The sequence below is a fragment of the Bos javanicus genome, chromosome 20 (assembly GCF_032452875.1).
Source record: "Bos javanicus breed banteng chromosome 20, ARS-OSU_banteng_1.0, whole genome shotgun sequence".
NCBI classification, from domain to species: Eukaryota; Metazoa; Chordata; class Mammalia; order Artiodactyla; family Bovidae; genus Bos; species Bos javanicus.
The window spans coordinates 3584564-3605287 of record NC_083887.1 but is presented as its reverse complement, the minus strand read 5'-3'; the positions used below and the strand labels follow the sequence as shown (position 1 = coordinate 3605287).

Here is a 20724-nt window from a genome sequence, read left to right as displayed (position 1 = left end):
GCCTGACTCAGGGCTTCAGGCTGCTCCTGCTGACACAGATCATGTCTCAGCTCCAGAAGTGTGAATCTTCCTCCTCTCCTCCACGTGAACTTGTACCCTTAGGAGTTTGGGGTTACAGAAAAGTTATGATGTGACGGATTGCCCCTAAGAACCCAAGGAGCTGGAGACACTGACTTTGTCCATAAAGTGGTCGGGTAAACAGACTGGTGTGTAATTGAGGAGACACCATGACTTACAGTCTCCAGTTTGCAGTGGATACATAATAGACTCAGAAGCTTGCCAGAGGTCATAAAGAACCTCATGCTTGAAACCCAGCCACCAAGCCATCTTCTCTGTCATCTTGGGCTCATTGCAAAGCCCAATGATTTCTTGAATCATTTTTTTGTCACCAACACAAGCCTGCAAACACCGTCCCTGAATACCTGGGCAGAATTGACCTTTTTGAAACCATCTGCACATTTCTTTGCAGATAGAAAAATTGCTTCTGGGGGCTCCTTTTAAGCAGGTCCCAGTCACCAAGTACGTGTGAAGTCCACACTTCCCCCGCCTGCTGTTAGGGTTAGTACTAACAGTGGGCCCAGAGCACAGACTCTGGAGTCTTTTCCTGGTTGTCTCAGTAATTAAGCATTGTGCTCTTCTGTTCTGCTCTAGAGTCTGGGATGTGAACACAGGCGAAGTTCTGAACACGTTGATCCACCACAACGAGGCCGTGCTCCACTTGCGCTTCAGCAACGGGCTGATGGTGACCTGCTCCAAGGACCGCTCCATCGCCGTGTGGGACATGGCCTCTGCCACCGACATCACTCTGCGCCGGGTCCTTGTCGGCCACCGGGCTGCAGTCAATGTCGTGGACTTTGACGACAAGTACATAGTGTCCGCCTCTGGGGACAGGACCATCAAAGTGAGTGTGTCCACAGTCAGAACTCTGTTTATTCCCATCCCTTCTGCACATAGAGAAAGCCGCTGTGGCTTATACCAGCCTCACATCTGGCAAGATCTCGATTCTCCTCCATTTGTGCTTGTGAGACGTCAAGGCATGCTCAGTCTTTGTTTCTAGAGTCATAGGCAAGGTCTGAGAAGAGGGTCACGGGCAGTCCTCTGTCTCATGAAAGGAGATTGTTACTGCTGATGGCCTTTTCATGGGAAGAGAACTCCCTGCGGGACGTGTGTCATGCGTGGATGCTTCCCATCACTGCCTCACACTGCCCTCTTAGCACTGTTGTTGAGCCACGTGTTACAGATGGGCTGGGCTGGAGACCACCACACAGCTAGTCAGTGGCAGAGCTGAAGTTTGATTTATTCACCTAACCTTGAGAGCCTGACGTATCATCAACCTTGGGCTTGGTGCTGAAGATGCAGTGTTGGGCAAGACACGCCCCTGCCTCCAAGGAGCTCAGCATGTGGTGTGAGGCAGACGTGATAAGCAGCGGTCCTGGGTGATCCATCGGACGTGGTGAATGCAGTGCTGATTCCAGTACCTTGTGAACCTTAAAACGTTTAGCTTTCCTTTTATTCTTACAGCAGCCTTATTGAGATATAATTCACATACCATAAGATTTATTATTTTAAAGCATACCATTCAGTGATTTAGTATATTCATAGTGGTGTTTGACTCTCACTAGTTTCAGAATATTTTCATCACCCTCCGTAAAAACCTCATGCCTGTTAGCAGTCAACCGCTGTTCTCTTCCTCTGATCCCTGGTAATCTACTTTCTGTCTGTGGATCTGCCTATTTTAGATGTTTAAGGTAAATGTCACCGTATATTACGTGTGGCTTTTTGTGCCTGGCCTCTTTCACTGCGTGTAGTATTTTCAGGGTTCATCCGTGTACTTTGCAGCATGCATCAGTGCTTCACCCCTTGTGATGACTAAATGAAATTCTGTGTGTGGATGGTCCACATTTTTATTCATTCATTGGTTCATGAATATTTTGATTGTTTACGCATTCTATCTATTATAAATAATGCTTCCATAAATATTTGTGTACAGATTTTTTGCAAGTACATATATTTTTAATTGTCTTGGGATGGTAACTGTGTTGAACATTTTGAGGAACTGTCAAACTGTTTTCCAAAATGACTTCATCAGAAACCTTCCTTTTATGACCTATACTGGCCAGCATTCTAGTATCTAGTTCCACACATCAAGACTAGATTCCATCAAACTTCAGATTGGATAGCCTGGAAGCTGAAAAACTAGGATTTGTGGCAACTCACTCATCACTCAATCAGACCAATTTGTGCAAGACCCGTGTCTGCAAGCCAAGAGGGTTTGGGCCCTATTATAAAACAGATTGCATAATATCAGCCCAGATATTTCGCCACGTCCTCACTAACACTTGTGCGTGTGTATGTGTGTGTCTTTTTATCATAGCCATCCTAGAAGGTGTTTAGTAGTAGTATATCTGCAGTTTTGCTTTCCATTTTCCTAATGACTAATGATGTTGAGCATCTGTTCATGGACTTATTGACCATTTTTCTAAGTTCTTTGAAGAAACATCTACTTAAATCTTTTGCTCATTTCAAAGCTTAGATTATTTGTCTTTTTATTATTCAGTTGCAAAAGTTCTTTGCATATTCTGGTTACAAGTCCCTTATCAGATAAAGTTTAAAATTTTTTAATTTATTTTATTTTTTGGCTGTGGGGGCAGTCTTGGTTGCTGCACGTGGAGTTTCTCTAGTTGCCGTAAGCAGGAGCTACTCTTTGTTGCGTTGCACAGGCTTCTTATTGTGGTGGCTTCTCTCGTTGCAGAGCACAGGCTCTGGTGCACGGGCCGTGTCGCTCCGTGGGCCGTGGGGTGTTCCCCAACCAACGATCAGGGCGGTGTCCCTTGCATTGCAAGGTGGATTCTTAACCACTGGAAGAAAGTGGAAACAGGGAAGCCCATGTTTTCACTTTCTTGATAGCGTCCTTTGAAACACTTTTAACTTTGATGAAATTCAGTTTACCAATTTGTTGTTGTTACTTGTACTTTTACTGTCATATCTGAGAAGTTGCCTAGCACAAGGCCACAGAGATTTACTCTTGTTTCTTCTGAGGGTTATAGTTTCAGTTCCTTCATTTAGGTCGTTGATCCATGATGAAGTAAATTTTTGGATACGGTGTGACATGGGGATTCCACTTCACCCTTTTGCCTCTGGATAGCTAGTCGTCCCGTTCAACTGCAGATGCAGCTAATAAAATAGTTCAGGGCACATTGGCTGCTTTGCATCTCATTTGGCCTGTGTTAAGTGTGTTTGTGGACATCTGAGTCTTGCAGACAGCTTCACAAAAGGGGGATTGTTTATTTCACATACATAATATTAGCAGTGGTGTGTCAAAACAAATGGAGCTGTTTGAGAAACTGCTGGAAAAGAGGAGAATGTGAAAGGTGAAGCCTTTTCACATCAGTTACATTGGGTTTGACATGTCAGCTGGCGTAAAAACATAAAATCTGGCCCAAACCCTTCCCTGTAGGCAAATGGATGTTGGAAGCCTCCAGGAGAAGTTCTCTTTGAGAAGATCTCAAGGTTTGGAGACCCCACAGCTCCCTCATTCCAGTTCTGTCCCTCCACAGCTGAGAGAATGTAATGCTGTCCAGTCTGTCCCCAGCCCCGCAGCATATTTCCTATGAGAGGATGTAATGCTGTCCAGTCTGTCCCCAGCCCCGCAGCATACTTCCTATGAGAGGATGTAATGCTGTCCAGTCTGTCCCCAGCCCCGCAGCATATTTCCTAATCAAGTGTTTTGGTCGTTCTTAGCAGTCTGCTTGTGTTTTAAGGTATCTTGTCGAGAGCTTTTCCGCATCCATTCTTGACAGTATTGCTAATTGCCTGCAGGTCTGGAGCACGAGCACCTGTGAGTTTGTCCGCACTCTGAACGGGCACAAGCGTGGCATTGCCTGCCTCCAGTACCGGGACCGGCTGGTTGTCAGCGGGTCATCAGACAATACCATAAGGTGGGTGGAAGCGGCTGTGCCGAGCCGGTGGGCTCACGTCTCTCAGTCCTGATGCTCAGCAGACTTGGTTTGGGGGCTGCTTCTGATAAGCAAGCTTCAGGTATTTTTCTACGTGTATCTGGCTCTGCGTACTAAAGTGGGCGGATTGTGTATGTCCTGGGTGTTCCTGCAAGACTCCCCAGTGCACAGGGTTTTACAGCCTCACCTCCACCCAAAATCGCTTACGGCCCAAATGCCTCAGAACAGAGCATGCTCCCGCCTGATGCTCTGCTTCCCTCACCTGTGAGCTCCTGCCTCTCTCCCCAGCAGATGGGAGTGTCATCAATTCCTGCTTAGTCGTTTATCTCCCTTTTTTCTCCCCAAGGTTCGTTGTTCTTTCTTTCTAATAAATATGCCTATCCTTAAATACTTTTTATTGTATTAAAAACTTTCCTCAAATATCTACTTAATTATCCCAGGTCTTTTTTCCACCATCCCAACATCTGCTAGTAAGTTTTATAAACAAATTGGCTGTTTGAGCAAAATATGGATTCAGTTCAAGATTATTTTTTAAAAAAAGAATGAAAGCAGATACAATATAGCTATAACTGCCAAGAGTTTTCTTTACCATTTTAAATGTGAAGATATCATAAAAGTCCGTTGAGAATTTGAATCTTCGTTCTGTTGCATTCTCTGTGCTTTGCATTATGTAATGTTTCAGCAATAAACAACCTATAACTTCCTCATTGGAATCTCAGCTTTTGCAAAATAATAATGTGCGTTGCTGTCTAGTTTAAGGAAGGGAACCTCTGGAGTCATAGGGGCAGTGCTGACTGGCTGTCTTCACAGTAGATTAGGAAGCCACCCTCACTGATGGTGGAGAGCTGTTGCTTAGGATAGAATAGTCATTGGATGTGTGACAGGAGCTACTGGGCTCTACTGCTGGAGGCTAAGAAAACAGCAGTATAGATTTGCTAGCTTTGTTTGTGCATATTAGTTTACTGTGATTTCTTTTTTGCAAATAATGTAGACATATCAATGATAATAGAAAAAAAACTCTATTTCCAGAATTGCTACATAAATCGTATAGAGAAAAGGGCTGTATGTAGTCAGTGGGTTCGTGTTTCTAAGACATGGACCCAGTAAGAGATCCCCGCTGTGCTCTGGGTAGCCCGAGGTTGCAGTCTGTCATAGGAAGGGGATGTCCCTAAGCTAATTGGGAGATGAGACCACCAGCTGGTCCACTGGTCCTAATCACAGCGGGCCTCATGGCCTCCAGGCTCCAAGTGCCTGGCTTGGAAGCCTACCCCCTGGGCCATCTCTCTCATCTCCCCTACACCCATATGCTTCTTCTTTACAGCCTACAATCCTCATCTCCCTCAGAAAAATCCTTCCCAGATCATTTGACTCCTTGGTTTCATCCATTCAGACTTTACTAGAATGCCTGGGAACTAAATATAATTGAAATTTCTTGTTTGTTGGTCTTATTTAAATAATAACAACATGATTTTTAAAAGTTTCAAGTGAAAAGTAAGGCCTCTTCCCAAGTTCTTAAAAAATACCTGAATAAGATACACACATGCGTCTTTGAATGTGTGTAATGTGGCAGGAATGAAACAGAAATACGTGCTCCCAGGATGGTGAAGATGTGTGGGTAGTGTGGTCATGTGCGAGGCTGGCTCACAGAGCTCTGTTTTTCACTGAAGGCTGTGGGACATTGAATGTGGCGCCTGTTTGAGAGTCCTTGAGGGACATGAAGAATTGGTCCGATGCATCCGGTTTGATAACAAGAGGATTGTCAGCGGGGCCTATGATGGGTATGTTTCAGATTTTCAAATGGCACAGCCACAACTATTTGAAGAGGAACAGGAAGCACTGCTTATGAAGCAGCCGTGTATTGCCGGGCCCCGTGCTGGGTGTTCTATTTCCTTCGTGATAGTGGATGGCGGGTGTGACACCACTTGATGTGTGGGGACACTCAGGCCCAGAAGGATGAACTAAGCTTATGCTTTTAACCATTATCATAAACTGAAGGGAGTAGCTTAGGCTGTGCGGAAATTCAGTTCTTTGTCCCAGCCCTAAATTAAACCAGGCTTTTTTGTGTGTGTATGGTGAGTTCAATGATAAATTTATTTTCCCCTTTTGGTAGATTGAACACATCCTCTTTAAAAAGCCTCATGACTTTTAAAATGAGCAAATGGCAACCATAAACCTTTCAAGATGACCTTATATATACTTCACTGAGTTAGTTGGTCTGTTCATACTCCTATTATTAACTTTCAGCGTTTGCTTAGTTTGGAGAAAGGTATCCTTGGAATTTCACCAAGAGCCCTAGCTTCTGTCAGCGGCACCTACTCAGCCCTAGAGAGCCCCCTGATGAATGAATTTGGTGACACAGATTATCAAGTCAGGAATTGAATTGAGATAACATGAAGTTGTTTTCTTGTATCCCCTCAAATAATAGTTCTTCACCATTTCAGCAATTCGGAGAATGTGTAGGTCCTTATTTCTTCCAAAGCAAGTGTAATTGGTTTAAATACCTTGACAAAACATCAGCAGATTGCCCACTAGCTTTTAAAATAGGCAGTTCAAATGCACTCCTTTTTGTCAAGGAAATGCTTGACAGTGTGTAAAACATTAACTTTCCCACCCATTGCCATCTCATTCTCCGTTCTAGGAAAATCAAAGTTTGGGACTTGCAAGCTGCTCTCGACCCGCGAGCCCCGGCAAGCACGTTGTGTCTGCGCACGCTGGTGGTATGTGATCTGTTGGAATGGGAAGTGCTTCCCTGTGTTGGCAGTTGGCCCCCTGCAGATAGACCTCCCTGAGCCCGTCACTGGAAAGCTTCTACATCTCACAGCGTTCCTTCTGCGAAGTGGACTCTTCCATTAGTTTAGTCAAAATCAGAGACTATTTTCCATTCATATCACTGTGAGCTCTTTCCTCGGGAGTGTTAACACAGCTTAAAATATGAAAGCAGGTCTCCTCATTTGTAGATGGCCTGGCTTCCTCCTGGAGTGTGGAGTATTTCCTGTCTGCAGGTTTGGGAGATTTCCTAATACAGGTGTCTGTGGCTGGGTTGTGTTTTACAACGCAGCACGTTTTGTAGGTTATGGTGAACTTTCCCCTCAATCTGTGTTCTAGGCATTATTGCTGGCATACAGGAATACTTGTTTTTATATGTTAATTTTATTTTAGCAAGCTCATTAGCAAGCTTACTTCACCAAGCTCATTATTTCTAATAATCTGTTTGCTTTTGTTGTATTTTTGAGGAGACAGTTGTCTGAAAATATGGATTGATTTTTCTTATTTTTAATAGTTTTAGCTTCTATTTCTTCCCTCCTTGCATTGACTAGAACATGCGGAACTTCAGTCAGGGCCATTCTTGTTTCCTTCTTGATATTAATAGGAATACTTCTGATATTTCACCATTGATTTCAACGTTGGCTGTGGTTTGAGATAGGTATGCTTGGTCATGTTAAAAACACTATCCTTCTGGGCCTAGTTTTTACAGTGTATCAAGAATAGGTATTAAATATTGTTGCGAGATGATCAGGCAGTTTTTCTTCTTTGACATATTAATGGGACAGAATCTAGAATACAAAGTTAAATTAAAGAAAACCCTTGAAGTAGAAGCAGAATATGTGTTCCTTGGGTGAAGGGCAAAGCTCAGTAAGCTCTGGAGACTTATTTAGGAAACCTGGATAAGGAGCTGTATTTTTAGCCTGTGCCAGCTCCCTGGTGATAGGAGGGATTGTCAAGGTCTCGTTTTATTCATCAAGCTGATATGTTTCCCAGGAACACTCTGGACGTGTGTTTCGGCTACAGTTTGATGAATTTCAGATCATCAGCAGCTCGCACGATGACACAATTTTGATTTGGGATTTCTTAAATGTGCCTCCCAGTGCCCAGAATGAGACCCGTTCTCCCTCCAGAACATACACTTACATCTCCAGATAACAGTCTGCACTTCACCCGTTTCAGGTGAGTACTTCCCCACTTGTAACTTGGCTGATTGAGTCCACCTTCCCTCTGGGGAAGTAATAGGAACCAATGTGGTTAGTCTTTATTAGAGGCATCAGCTTTGCAGAGTTCTAGTATAGAACTCTAGTATAGTTCTAGTATCTTTATGGTCACATCAAAATAAGGTCTGAATCAGAATCCTGATTATTGCGGGTTTTCGTATTGCCAGAAACTATGGTTCCTGTTTTTAAAACTGTTTCCCAGGTCATATCAATTTAATACCAGTAAAAATCCCCCAATCTGTTTTGCAATATAAGGATCTTCTTTTTCTCTTTCTTTCTTGTCTTTCAGTTTAAAAAAAAAATCACCGTCCACCAAACTCTTAAAACTACCTCTCCTTCCTCCCATTACAGTCCATCCACCACCGCCATTCCCTGAAGGAGGAGTCAGAGAAGGGTGTTTGTTGAGGGAGCCCCTAAAACTCACTTTTTATCCATTAGACTCAGCAGGTACCCTGGAGAGTTCTTTGGCCTGGTTACAGGCAGACTTAGAGCCATTGTAACCATGGATGATGGCATGTTTTGATTACAAAGGTTATCCGTTAATAGAGAACGAGAAGCCTTCCTTGGCTCTGTCCTTGGAACTGATGATCATGTTCATCTGGACCAGTAATCCCAATTGAGAATTCCGCAAGGAGGCCTGTGCATTGTGTGCACATTAAACTTTGTAGATTGAAGAAATAATGTTGTGCATATTGTACTACCACGTATGTAAAGACTGTTAATAAAATTCATATTTATGTACATTGCTTAGTGCTTAGTAGCTTTTTATCATTGTATATTTCTCTATTTATTGAATATTAGAAATGTAAAGAAAGTCCATGTGTAGAATTGTGACATTTGTTGGTGAAAAGATAGGGAATCACTGGTTTATGGATCACTAAGTTGACATCTTTTCAAATACTCCTTATTTCTGCTCCAGGAAATTTGACTTACTCAAGGGTCAGGCCTACAGCGAGAGGCCAGATTTGACCCTCTGCCAGTCTTCTGTATCCTTAGCACAGCAGTTTAAGAATAGTGTTTTGCACTTTAAATACTTTGAAAAACTTAACAGTATTATTTTAAGACATGTGAAAATTACATAAAATTCAAATTCCAATGCCCATAAATAGTTTTATTGGAAACAGTCATGTCTGTGTCTGTGAAACCAGGAGTTTCAACATCTAGCTCTTACCTTCTGTCCTCTATACGCCTTCCCTCACCAGCCACAGCTATTGTCTGTGGCTTTTTTCCTGCTTCAGTGGCAGAATTGAGTAGTAGTTGCAACAGAGACCATGTGGCTGACAGCATCTAAAATCTGTACACATTCTGACCTTTTAAGAAAAGTATGCTGACCTCTGGTCTTGGCCCATTCCATTATTAGTGAGAAGCCAGGGTCTGCATCAGGAATGGCCAGTGTGTTTTTTCTTCATGCCAACTCGGTTTGAGCAGCAGTGCCTGGTTGGAGTACTGCCGGTCAGTAGGAAGGATGACGGAACCCCACATGGACCCAGGAGGACTCAGTGCCACCACGGGTTGGCTGTGCCTCCTCGGCTGTAAGAGCTGAGCCACGGTAGTGACCCTTAAGTCACATACATCGTTGCTGATCCTGGTCTCAAGTGTGTTCCTGCTGTCTCTTGTGATAATGGCCATCTCCCTCGCTTTTTTTCTCTCTGGATAGATTCTTTACAAGTCAGTTGAGAAATTCACATGCCACACTTTTTACATTTATTAAATTACAGGAAATTACAGAGGAAGAAGGCAAGGATCTCTTGAATGCTTGCTCATCCCCGGCTCAGCCTTCCTTCCCCCAAAGAAAAAGAAATACATGAGGAAGGAGGAATGGACCCGAATGAAAACTGGTTTCCTCCTTCCTTCCTGGGATTTTCTTCTCCCTCTTCCGGCCACCCTTGATCCTACTGACACCTGTGGTTGTCTTCGCCCTGCCTCTGCCCTGCACTAGCGCCCTGCCTCTGCCCTGCACTAGTGCCCTGCCTCTGCCCTGCACTACCGCCCTGCCTCTGCCCTGCACTAGCGCCCTGCCTCTGCCCTGCACTACCGCCCTGCTGCCTTTAGGAACAAGGCTTAGCTAGGACCAGCTACCAGGAGTTTCACCCTCTAGCTCTCACCTGCTGTCCTCTCTACCCTCCCCCACTTCAGCCTCTCATTGTTCCCTCCCAAAAACCCAGTGCTCCAACCAGACTGAATTCTGTTCCTTTTTCCTCATTACTCCTCAGACCTCTGGCCCCTTGCTCCCCTTGCTTGCGTTGTCAGGGCTTTGTAGAGACCAGCACCCCACCTTCTCTCCTTCACCTGATCTGACTTGGTTTATTCTTTGGCGTTGAAATGGTGTGCACGCCTGTCTCTCTCACGAGGCTGTGGCGCTCCTTCTTGTTCTGGAGCCCCAGTGTCTGACCCCGCACAGTGCACCGTGAGCGCTCGCTGGCCCTGGTTGGCCGAGTGGCTCCTGGGGCCAGCATGACATCGTTGTGCCCTTTCTGCTCAGCCAACCAGAATCTGACCGTAAATAAGTAAGTGTGCATAAGAAACTGCAGTGTATTCATACAGTCACCTTCCACAAACAGAGAGAGTAACTCAGTAAGAAATTGGAATAAATTGTCCGCACTAGCATAGTCAAAGTACTAGATATAGTCTTCTATACACAGGTGCCTATATGTACACGTCTCCCTCTGCCCTTTCCCTTCGCTAATCTCCATTTTTGTTTTTGAATCAATTTTATTGAGGTGTGATTTTTATAAAACAGATTGTACCCACTTAAAGTATACTGTGTGACAAATTTACATTCCCCTGCAACTTCCTCCACAATCCAGATAAGAACGTTTCTGTCATCCCCAGAAGTTCCCTTGTGTCCTTGAGTCAGAACCTGACCCCACCGCAGCCTTAGCAAACACTGACCTTTCTTTCACTAGATTTCAGTTTTCCACAGTTGCACCATCCACTTTGGTAGTCATGAGCTGTGTGTAGCTATTAAGCTCATGAAATGTGTCCAGTTTGATTTAGGAACTGAGTGTTTAATTACATTTAAATTGAATTGGATTTTTAATTATATTTAATTATACTTCATTTAAACTTAAAACAGCTACATGTAGCTAGTGACTACCATGTTTGGACGAGCATCATTGTAAGAGCTTAGCTTTGACATTTAGGTCTTTGATCTCTTTAGAGTTAATTTTTGTATATAGTGTGAGGTAAGGATATCAATGTTCTTGTTTTGTATACAGCCATCTAGTCATTCCAGCTCTATTGGATTAAGAGACTGTCCTCTTCCATTGAATTGCTTTAGTAATCTGTCAAAAACTCAATTCCCCACTTGTTTGTAGTTGTTTTTCTGGCCTCTCTTCTGTTCTGTGATCTATGGCTATCCTTTTGCCAATACCACACTGTATAATAAGTCAACTTTAAAAACATTGTTTTGATTCTTTTAGGTCCTTTTGGTTTTCATACTCATTTTTGAATGAAATTGTCAAATTCTATGAAGATTATGGGATTATGATCAGAACTGCATTGAGTCTAAAGATCATTTTGGGGAGAATTTCCATCTTTAACAAATGTTGAGTCTTCTAATCCATAAACCCAGTATATCTCTTGATTATTTAAATCTTCTTGTTTCTCTTGAGCAGTGCCTTGGCAGTTCTTAGTGTCGAAGTCTTGCACATCTTTTGTTAAGTTGATTCCGTTCTTAACTTCCATTCTAAGCTATACATTTCTCTCTCTGCGTTGCTTCTGTTGTATCCCAGTGCCTCTGCTTTTATTTTTCCCGTGTTGGAGATATGCGTAAAACAGAACATGGACAGCTCCAACTGACCGACCTGAGATGGATGGGGTCAGAGGAGGATGTGTATCATACAGCAACTTAAATGTATCTCTTTGGTGGTTTTGAAATGTGCCACTCTACTAGAGAAGCACATGGTAAAATCTAAGACGTCTGTAGTGTGTTTTCTCCCCCCTCTGGCATATTTGATAGATGAATTATAGAGCATAGTAAACATTCACAAATTGGACAACTTTTATAGACTTTGTGAAACTGCCCTGAAACATGGTTCCTTTGACTGAGAGATGGAATAATGATCACCAGGGCTCACTCTCTCATTGGCTCTGGTGGAAAGAAAACTGAGGTGTTACTTCTTCCAGTCCCTCCTCTCACCCCCTTTTTGGGAGCCTAAGAACAACTGTGTTGTTGTGATCCACAATCACAAATCAGTGGAAAAATCTTATCTGCTTTTTAAGCAGCACAAGCATTGAAACCTCAAATGTGTTTGTCTCTTCAAAGTGAACTACTTTTGACAACTTTGGCAGTCAACTTTATAAATTTCATTGCTCTTTTCCAAGTTCTTTTCATTTATTGTAACAAGGAAAAATTATTACCATGTGATACTGTAAGATTTATGCATAATAAGAAGCACTACCATAATGATGATTTAACCTTGCAGTAAGATATTTACCCCTAAAATATAAGGTAAGAGTATTTCTGTGTCGGGAAATTAAAGCAGTAGATTTATTTGCTGAGTCATTTTTTAAAAAATTACTGACTTCTAAGAGCTATGTATACAGTAGCTCTCTTTTTTATTAGAAGACAATATAGGATCATTATTTGGAAATTAGTAAAAGTTGGTAGGCCAAAAGAAGAGAATAAATTCCTCGGTTTGCTATTATTAACTCCTTTGTACGTAGCCTTTCAGGCTTTTAAAAATTGTGGTTGATAACTGTGCTTCTCCCCGCCCCCTTTATTGTGAAATTATTGCCTGTTAGCAAGGTCACTGTTTATCTAAATTATTGTTCCTAATGGCAAAATAAAATTTGATTGTTTGGATATGGCCCTGTTATATATTTATATTTTCCTCCCAGCTTTTAGCTATTATAAAACACATTGCCATGATTCTTTCAGCTTAGTCTTTGCCCAACCCTTTATTACCTTTGGATAGAATTCTAGAAATGTCTGCAGTGTCTAGGTTGAAAAGTATGACATTTAAAGACTTTGATACTTGGGGATACCCTGCAGAAGAGTTACATCTCTTGACATTCCCACTAGTAGCATTTGAGAGTGCTGACTTCTAATCTCTGAGTGTTAATATTTTTTAAATAATTCAAGTACTCTTCGTATCCTTCATGGGGAAAATAGTGGCAGATGAAGTTGAATCTGTCTTGAATTTATTGAGAAACATTAGGATTCTTGGTCTTAGTGAAAATTACCAACCTTTTAGGAAAATTGTCTTTAAATAGTATATAAGCTTTAAAAACAAATCAAAAGCTTTAAAAAACAGCCCCCACCCCTTTTTCTTTCTTTCTATTTTACACCATAGAGTTTTAGACCTAAAGGCAACTTAGATCTTCCAGGCCAGTGGTGTTTGGAAAGGATTGTAACTTATTAGTGGTTGTGAAATCATTTCGATGGATTTTGACTTTGGGTGAAATTTAGGATATAAAGTGTGAACCTGCATTGTTCATAGTAATGATAAGTATTATTTCGTGAGTGTTCTGCTTAGGAGTGTGTGTATGTGTTTGTGTACGTGTAGAGACTGTGATTAAAACATGTTCCTCACTCAAGGTCATGTGTGCTCAGTTGCTTCAGTTATAAACGTCCAACTCTTTGTGACCCCTTGGACTGTAGCCCGCCAGGCTGCTCTGTCCATGGGATTCTCCAGGCAAGAATACTGGAGTGGGTTGCCATTTCCTCCTCCAGGGAATCCTCCCAACTCAGGGACTGAACCCATGTCTCATACATCTGCATCGGCAGGCAGGCTCTTTATCACTAGCGCCACCTGGGTAGCTCACTCAAGTTCATGGTCAAAAAAAATAGAGACCATTCAGTTGCCTCCCCCTCTGCATTGTGTTTTCCTCTTATAAATGATTTATTTCCAAAAGGAGTAATTCCTGACTATTAGCATTCTATTTAGAACGAATACTTTAGGGGCTTTCTTGGTGATCCAGTGGTTAAGACTCCACACTGCCAATGCAGGGGGCTTGGGTTCCATCCCTGGTGGGAGAACTAGATCTCGCATGCTGCAGCTGAGATCCCAGCACAGCCAATTTTTTTTTTTTTTTAAAGAAGGAATACTTTATTTACTAGCCTTTACATATTTTTTGTTTTACAGTGACAGATAAAGGCTCTTGGTCTTTCATAAGAGAGGCCTGGTGGGCTCTGGGTGGCATAAATTTAAGATGATGCTAATTACAAAATGTAACTTTGAGCATATATTACATGCATAACTTTTAGCAGTGTGAAAAATGATAGGGTATAGGGTCAGTCATCTCTTTGAATCCCCTCTCTGTCACTTAAGCTAATGCTTTTTTTCCCCTTGAAGTCTAGTTTATTTGCAATGTTGTGATAATTTGTGCTGTACAGCAAAGTGACTGAGTTATACACATAAATATATTCTTTTTTATATATTCTTTTCTGTTATGGTTTATCCCAGGATATAAGGGCTAATGCTTTAAAGTAAATAATGTTTCTGAGCCTCAGTTCTCTCTTTTAAGTGAGTATAATAGCTACTCCCTCATAAGTTTGTTGTGAGGTTTAAATAAATGTGACGCCTGGTACGTAGTATGCTCAAAACAGTTTGCAGCGTCTGTTTTGATGCTGGTTATTTGACAATCAGTGTCAACGTGTGCACAGCAATGTATGTGTCTTTGTGGAGATGTATGGGCTGTGATATATATCTTCACATCCAACCAGAATATCCATCCATGCTCCCTTTGGTTTTTTTTGTTTGTTTGTGTTTTTTTTTCCCAGGGTTTCCTAGTCTTGAACTACTGGCTACGCGGCTACCAAATGCCTAAGGGAGTTCTTCACAGCTGAGTTAAGAAGCTGGAATTGGTTCTAGACGCTGGGTAGATGCAAAGCAGCCTAACTCTTCAAGTACCGATATTTCTCACCTCCGATTCCGGCCTCTGCTTTGAGAAGGATACCTTAGCCTCACCGACTTTCAGTAGTACAGAAGCCCACTTCCTCCCCCTACCAGTGAAAACAAATCTAACGCTTCAAATGTAAATTGTTCATATGAGAGGAACGTAAAGTCTGTTTTGCAGAAGTAAATCGACCGTCAAGAGAAGACTTGGCCTCTAATTTATATTGCTTTGCACTTTGGTCTGATATTAAGAAACAGCATTCTTCGGTGAAATTTGGGTGCCAAACACCTACCCAGAATGTCCAGGGCTTCCCTTTTCAGAAGTTAGCATTCTCCTTTTGACCGTCCAAGTCATGATGAATTCTGACTTGTATTAGGAACATGTTGGACAATGGAAACATTTCTCTGGATTGATTGATATTTTTTTGGATTATACTTCCTTTCTGTACCAATTTCTTTTAATTTAAAGAACTATATGCCAGGTTATTTTCTCTCCCAACAGGTGATACAGCTCCTCTTCTTCTGTTAACTGTTCTCCGTACCCGCCACCATCTCCTGATATTCAGTAGAGTAACACCTTCACACGTGTGCTTGCCTCCTAATTTAAAATACTGTGTCGCATGTAGATATAATGTACATAACAGTTTAACCTCAAGGTTGCTCGAGTCGGGGCCCCCGTACCTGAGACACTAATCCACAGTGTGTTCGCACTTCACCATGGGCTGGGCTCAAGAACCCGCTCCCGGGGTTGATGTGGATGACCTGGAACCCTTCCTGCAGTATTCATACAGTGTTTTCATTTTGTCATTGTCATTGTGCGTGTGTGTGTGTGGGGGGGGTGTGTGTTTTAATGAGAATCTTGTTTTAAGATGTAATTTCTGAAGTTGAACACGAAATGTTTTGTTTGTCATGCAGTATATACAATAAGAGAGGTACCTTAAATGTTTTTGTTGTTCTTTTCTTCATCAGTACTCCTCTGTATTCGTGGTTACTTCCCATGGCATTCATTCATCTGATTTCTCATCCCAGGTCACGCTCTGTGCGTTAGTAACCCTGGAAAGGGAAGGGCAAGACAGACCTACTCACTGACTGCCCCACCTCCAGCGTTTGTGCGTCCTGCCCGGATCGGGTTGGTGGCAGGGCCCATTTGTGTGTTGGAGCCCGGGGTTCCAGGTCAGGCTGGTTCAGGGGCCCGTCTTGAGTGGAAGAGTCCTCCCAGGAGGTGTGAAGCCTCAGGCTCACGAACCCCATCCCTGTCATCCCTGGTGCCTGCTGCCGTGGCCCCAGCAAGCTCCCCTGGCTCCCAGGCGCTCTGCAGCCGGAAATGTGTGAATGGCACTGTCACGATGACCCGCATGGAAAGGATGTTGGTGTCCAGTTGGCCCTCCTTTTCCCTTGTCCAGTATTAGGTTTTGATTTGCCCTTTGCCACTGTTTCCAAAGATCAAGGAAGGTCGCTAACATTTTCAAGGACCAATGAGAACCTCCTGTTAACTAAACCTCTTCCCGTGAGAGCACACTCTCCCCAGAGGGGAAGGTACCTGGGCTCTGCTTTGTCCTTTTGCATTAAGAACGGTGTGGGGATCAATGTGTGTGTCTGTGATTGCTTATTGGGTTGGTTGGTTTTGTTTTCCTTTGTCCTTTTAAAAAATAACATCCTTCTCTCGTACATGTTATTAAGTTAATTTCTATTTTTGAGGAGTCTCAAAGTATAAAAAAATACATCTCCATTCATCCAGTGGATGTGTGAGCCTGAGGGTGGTTATGCGAGTTGTTTTCACTGACCTGCTCTTCATCCTACAGCTTAAACAGCAGGCAGGGTAGGAGAGCCCGGGGCGGGGCAGGGGGGAGGGGAGGAGGCGGTGCTTCTGAACGGATGGACTTTCTGTTGTTTTGCATGTTTAATATAGAAGTTCCTGTTCCTTGGGAGATCATGGCCTTTGAATATGCACACAACCTTTGAATTGTGCCTACTAAATTATAGCAGGGGACTTTGGCACCCAAGGAATTCCGACTTTCTGGGATTATAGTAGTAATTCCCAGCCGTACTCTGGACTTTATTTTGCTAACCATAATTGAGCAACTGTAAATTACTGCTATATTAATGTTTTAAAGCACTGGGATAGTCTAATTCTAACTTGTAATTAATTATGTTTGCCAATTATCTGTTTGAAATAAATTTGTGTCTGAACAGCTATTAAAACTGTTAAATTGTACAGATATTATTCATGACAGCTTTGTACTGTGGAATGTGCTTAATAAAAAACAAAAAGTTTGACCTTTGTCCAATAAATTGCTAAGTAATGTCAATAAATCAAGTATGAGTATTATGCAGTACACCTGATCTGGCTTCGTGCAATTGTTCTTTCAGCCACTAATTCAAAGCCAGTACTGTATTAATAAAGTGTTGCGATGCTATGATGTTCTATTAAGAAATTCCCGCCCTCCCCCCCAAAAAAAACTGTTAACATGCTGTCAGTAATTCAGTGACATACAGTTAAAGTTTTAGATTAAAAAAAGAAAGAAAGAAAGAAACATCTGCTCTGTACCACGAGGTTAAAGGCAAAGTACTCTCTTTGGCCTGTGAGAACTGGTATGAGATAATGCCTGTCTCTGCCTAGGGACCTTTTCCTGAAAGCCAGCTTTAACCTCAGGAGCTGGAGGCTGGTTCAGATCTCCTCCCCAGCTAGTTCACTTCCCACAAATGCTTAATTGCTTCACAAGTTACTGTGAGAATGGTCCCTTAAATGTGCCCAAGGACTCAAAGTGGGAGTGGATCCTCTGAATCCAGGGGGTTGGGGGGGCATGTACAGGTAAATTGCAGCCCTTTAAGGGACATGAAATTGTCTTTCCTTTTGGCAGATTGACACGTGACTGAGGACTAAAGCAGAAGGAATACAGTTAGTATCTTCAGGATTCTGTTCAGAAGTCCTGAGTAGTTGCTGAGCTTTCCTGGTAACTAGATTCACACCAGCCTTTAGTCAGCTCAGTTGTTTATTTGGACTTTTTTTGAGATGAAATTAGAGTAATTCTACACAGCTTTGCTCCCACTCATTTTTCTTGTAAAAATTTTTTTTAAGAATAGGTAGTACACATACGATTGTTGTGGTTTAGTTGCTAGGTCATGTCTGACTCTTATGCGACCCTGTGGACTGTAGCTCACTACAGTCCTGTACATGGCTTCTCTGTACATGGGATTTCCCAGGCAAGAATACTGGAGTGGGTTGCCATTTCCTTCTCCAAGGGAATCTTCCCAACAAAGGGGTTGAACCCACATCTCCTGCATTAGCAGGTGGATTCTTTACCTGTGAGCCACCAGGGAAGCCTATGCATGTGGTTAAAGAAAGCCAATTTACAAGCCATAGAAAGATGGTGTACACAGTGGTTTTCCCTTTCACTCTTGACTGTCAGTCCTCCAATCCTTATTGACCAGTTTTTTGGATATCCTCTGACAGATAGTAGTCTGTGCATAGAAGGCTGCGTGTGTGTGCGCGCACGCAAATGCCTTCCTGCCTGCTTCATAGCTGCTGTCCCCATGCCCTGCAATAGTTGGCGTAGCCTGCTGTACTTCACCTGTTTCATCTAGTGTTGGGATTTGCCTGTGTCAGTACATGTAATTCTACCTCATTCTTGCTGATGGTTGCATAGTATTTGGTTATAATGATATTCTATAAGTCACTTAGTTCCTTGAGGTTGATGTGGTTTCTTGACTTTTCCTGTAATGACTGTTGTTGATCACAGGTCTGTATGTCCCTGCCTGTACTAAACGCTAAACAGGATAAACTGTTCTTGGTGATTTGGGCTAGTCATTACGAACAGCAGATGTTGAACCCAAGCCGTGCTGTGGAGTGGCCAGAGGCTCCGGGGCCAGAGCAGACCCTCACCCCTCAAGCTGTCTTCTGCCATCACATATTGGTGCTCAGTCAGCGCAAGACAGCGAACACTAGTTTTCTTTTATCCTTGATAGGCGATGTTACTGCAAGAACTTCACGTTGTGAATGAGTGGAGATTCTCAAGTTTCATAGAACTCCTTGAATATACAGTCAGGTTAAGTGGTGCTTTGCCGTCTCAGCCTCTTTGCTTTCTAGTTAACAAGGAAAAAGGCGGTTGGACCATCGGCTGGTCATCCTGTTACTAGTGAGCTGTGGCAGTACCCCTTTTGGGTCTCCGTTTCCTCATCTATAAAGGAAGGCTTCCCTAGCTCAGTTCCTAGAGGACACAGTGTGCTCCAGCTCCCGATGACCTGTTGCTGGAATGCAGACACAGTGATGCCTCATCTGAGTTTTTAAGAACTGAAAATCCAGATTATGAAGAGACCCATAAGTCAATTGCTCAAGCACCAGTTTGCCATCTCTGAATTAACACCATCTTAATTCTGAAAGAGATGGGAATACGAGACCACCTGATCTGCCTCTTGAGAAACCTGTATGCAGGTCAGGAAGCAACAGTTAGAACTGGACATGGAACAACAGACTGGTTCCAAATAGGAAAAGGAGTACCTCAAGGCTGTATATTGTCACCCTGCTTATTTAACTTCTATGCAGAGTACATCATGAGAAACGCTGGGCTGGATGAAGCACAAGCTGGAATCAAGATTGCCAGGAGAAGTATCAATAACCTCAGACACCCTTATGACAGAAAGCGAAGAAGAACTGAAGAGCCTCTTGATGAAAGTGAAAGTGGAGAGTGAAAAAGTTGGCTTAAAGCTCAACGTTCAGAAAACGAAGATCATGGCATACGGTCCCATCACTTCATGGGAAATAGATGGGGAAACAGTGGAAACAGTGGCAGACTTTATTTTTTGGGGCTCCAAAATCACTGCAGATGGTGACTGCAGCTATGAAATTAAAAGATGCTTACTCCTTGGAAGAAAAGTTATGACCAACCTAGATAGCATATTGAAAAGCAGAGACATTACTTTGTCAACAAAGGTCCATCTAGTCAAGGCTATGGTTTTTCCAGTGGTCATGTATGGATGTGAGAGTTGGACTGTGAAGAAAGCTGAGTGCTGAAGAATTGATGGTTTTGAACTGCGGTGTTGGAGAAGACTCTTGAGAGTCCCTTGGACTGCAAGGAGATCCAACCAGTCCATTCTGAAGGAGATCAGCCCTGGGATTTCTTTGGAAGGAATGATGCTAAAGCTGAAATTCCAGTCCTTTGGCCACCTCATGTGAAGAGTTGACTCATTGGAAAAGACTCTGATGCTGGGAGGGAGTGGGGGCAGGAGGAGAAGGGGACGACAGAGGATGAGATGGCTGGATGGCATCACTGACTCGATGGTTGTGAGTCTGAGTGAACTCCGGGAGTTGGTGATGGACAAGCAGGCCTGGCGTGCTGCGATTCGTGGGGTCGCAAAGAGTTGGACACGACTGAGCGACTGAACTGAACGGAAGCACTTTTAGCAGTGACCTGTTGAGGCATTGCATCCAAGATGACAACAACTCTGGAAGGATGAAAGAGATTCCAGAGAAAAGGAACAAATTAATGATAAGCTTTTTGGCACACAGTATCAATACAGGTTGGTTAATGAAAAATGACCAAAAGGGGGAAGTGTTTGAAAAGACAGGAGGAGGAAGGAGCCAAGAGCTGGCAGCCACTGCCTTCAGTCACATTTCACATCAGAGGCAGCATGCTTGTACTTGCTGCACTTGACGGCACACCAGCTGCCTGCTTTTGTGTTGGAATTGAGTTTGTGCTAAAGCAAGGCAGGACTTGGGTCTAAGGTCAACTTGGTCTTCTAACTGGGGAAGCCTCTGGGAGCTCCAACATCTCCCAGCTCTGTTGCACAGAGCTGGGTCTAACACCTCATAGACCGTCAGCATCTGTGGGGTAACAGAACAGGGCCATCTTCAGGTGTTTACTTGCGCAGATGCACTGAAATCCTCATTCAGTGTTGTAAAATTTTTATCGGTTGTGTGAAGCCATGTGGAAGAAGTGTGGT

At 43.0% G+C, this 20724-nt stretch overlaps 1 protein-coding gene across 6 annotated transcripts in view; it reads left to right on the top strand.

Annotated features, from left to right (window-relative positions):
- The window catches only part of FBXW11 (F-box and WD repeat domain containing 11), a 131415-nt gene extending 114354 nt beyond the window's left edge, over positions 1 to 17061 (top strand). For 5 of the 6 annotated variants that reach the window (XM_061393215.1, XM_061393216.1, XM_061393214.1 and 2 more), the window contains 6 exons: positions 652 to 901; positions 3820 to 3938; positions 5624 to 5734; positions 6595 to 6673; positions 7716 to 7901; positions 14670 to 17061. In XM_061393215.1, coding sequence (XP_061249199.1) covers positions 652 to 901; positions 3820 to 3938; positions 5624 to 5734; positions 6595 to 6673; positions 7716 to 7877 — 721 coding nt within the window. In that variant the 3' untranslated portion in view covers positions 7878 to 7901; positions 14670 to 17061. Of the gene's footprint in view, positions 1 to 651; positions 902 to 3819; positions 3939 to 5623; positions 5735 to 6594; positions 6674 to 7715; positions 7902 to 8231; positions 8686 to 14669 lie in introns of those variants that run through there. The other variant, XM_061393212.1, reaches the window with a different exon arrangement.
- Positions 17062 to 20724: the final 3663 nt, after the last annotated feature.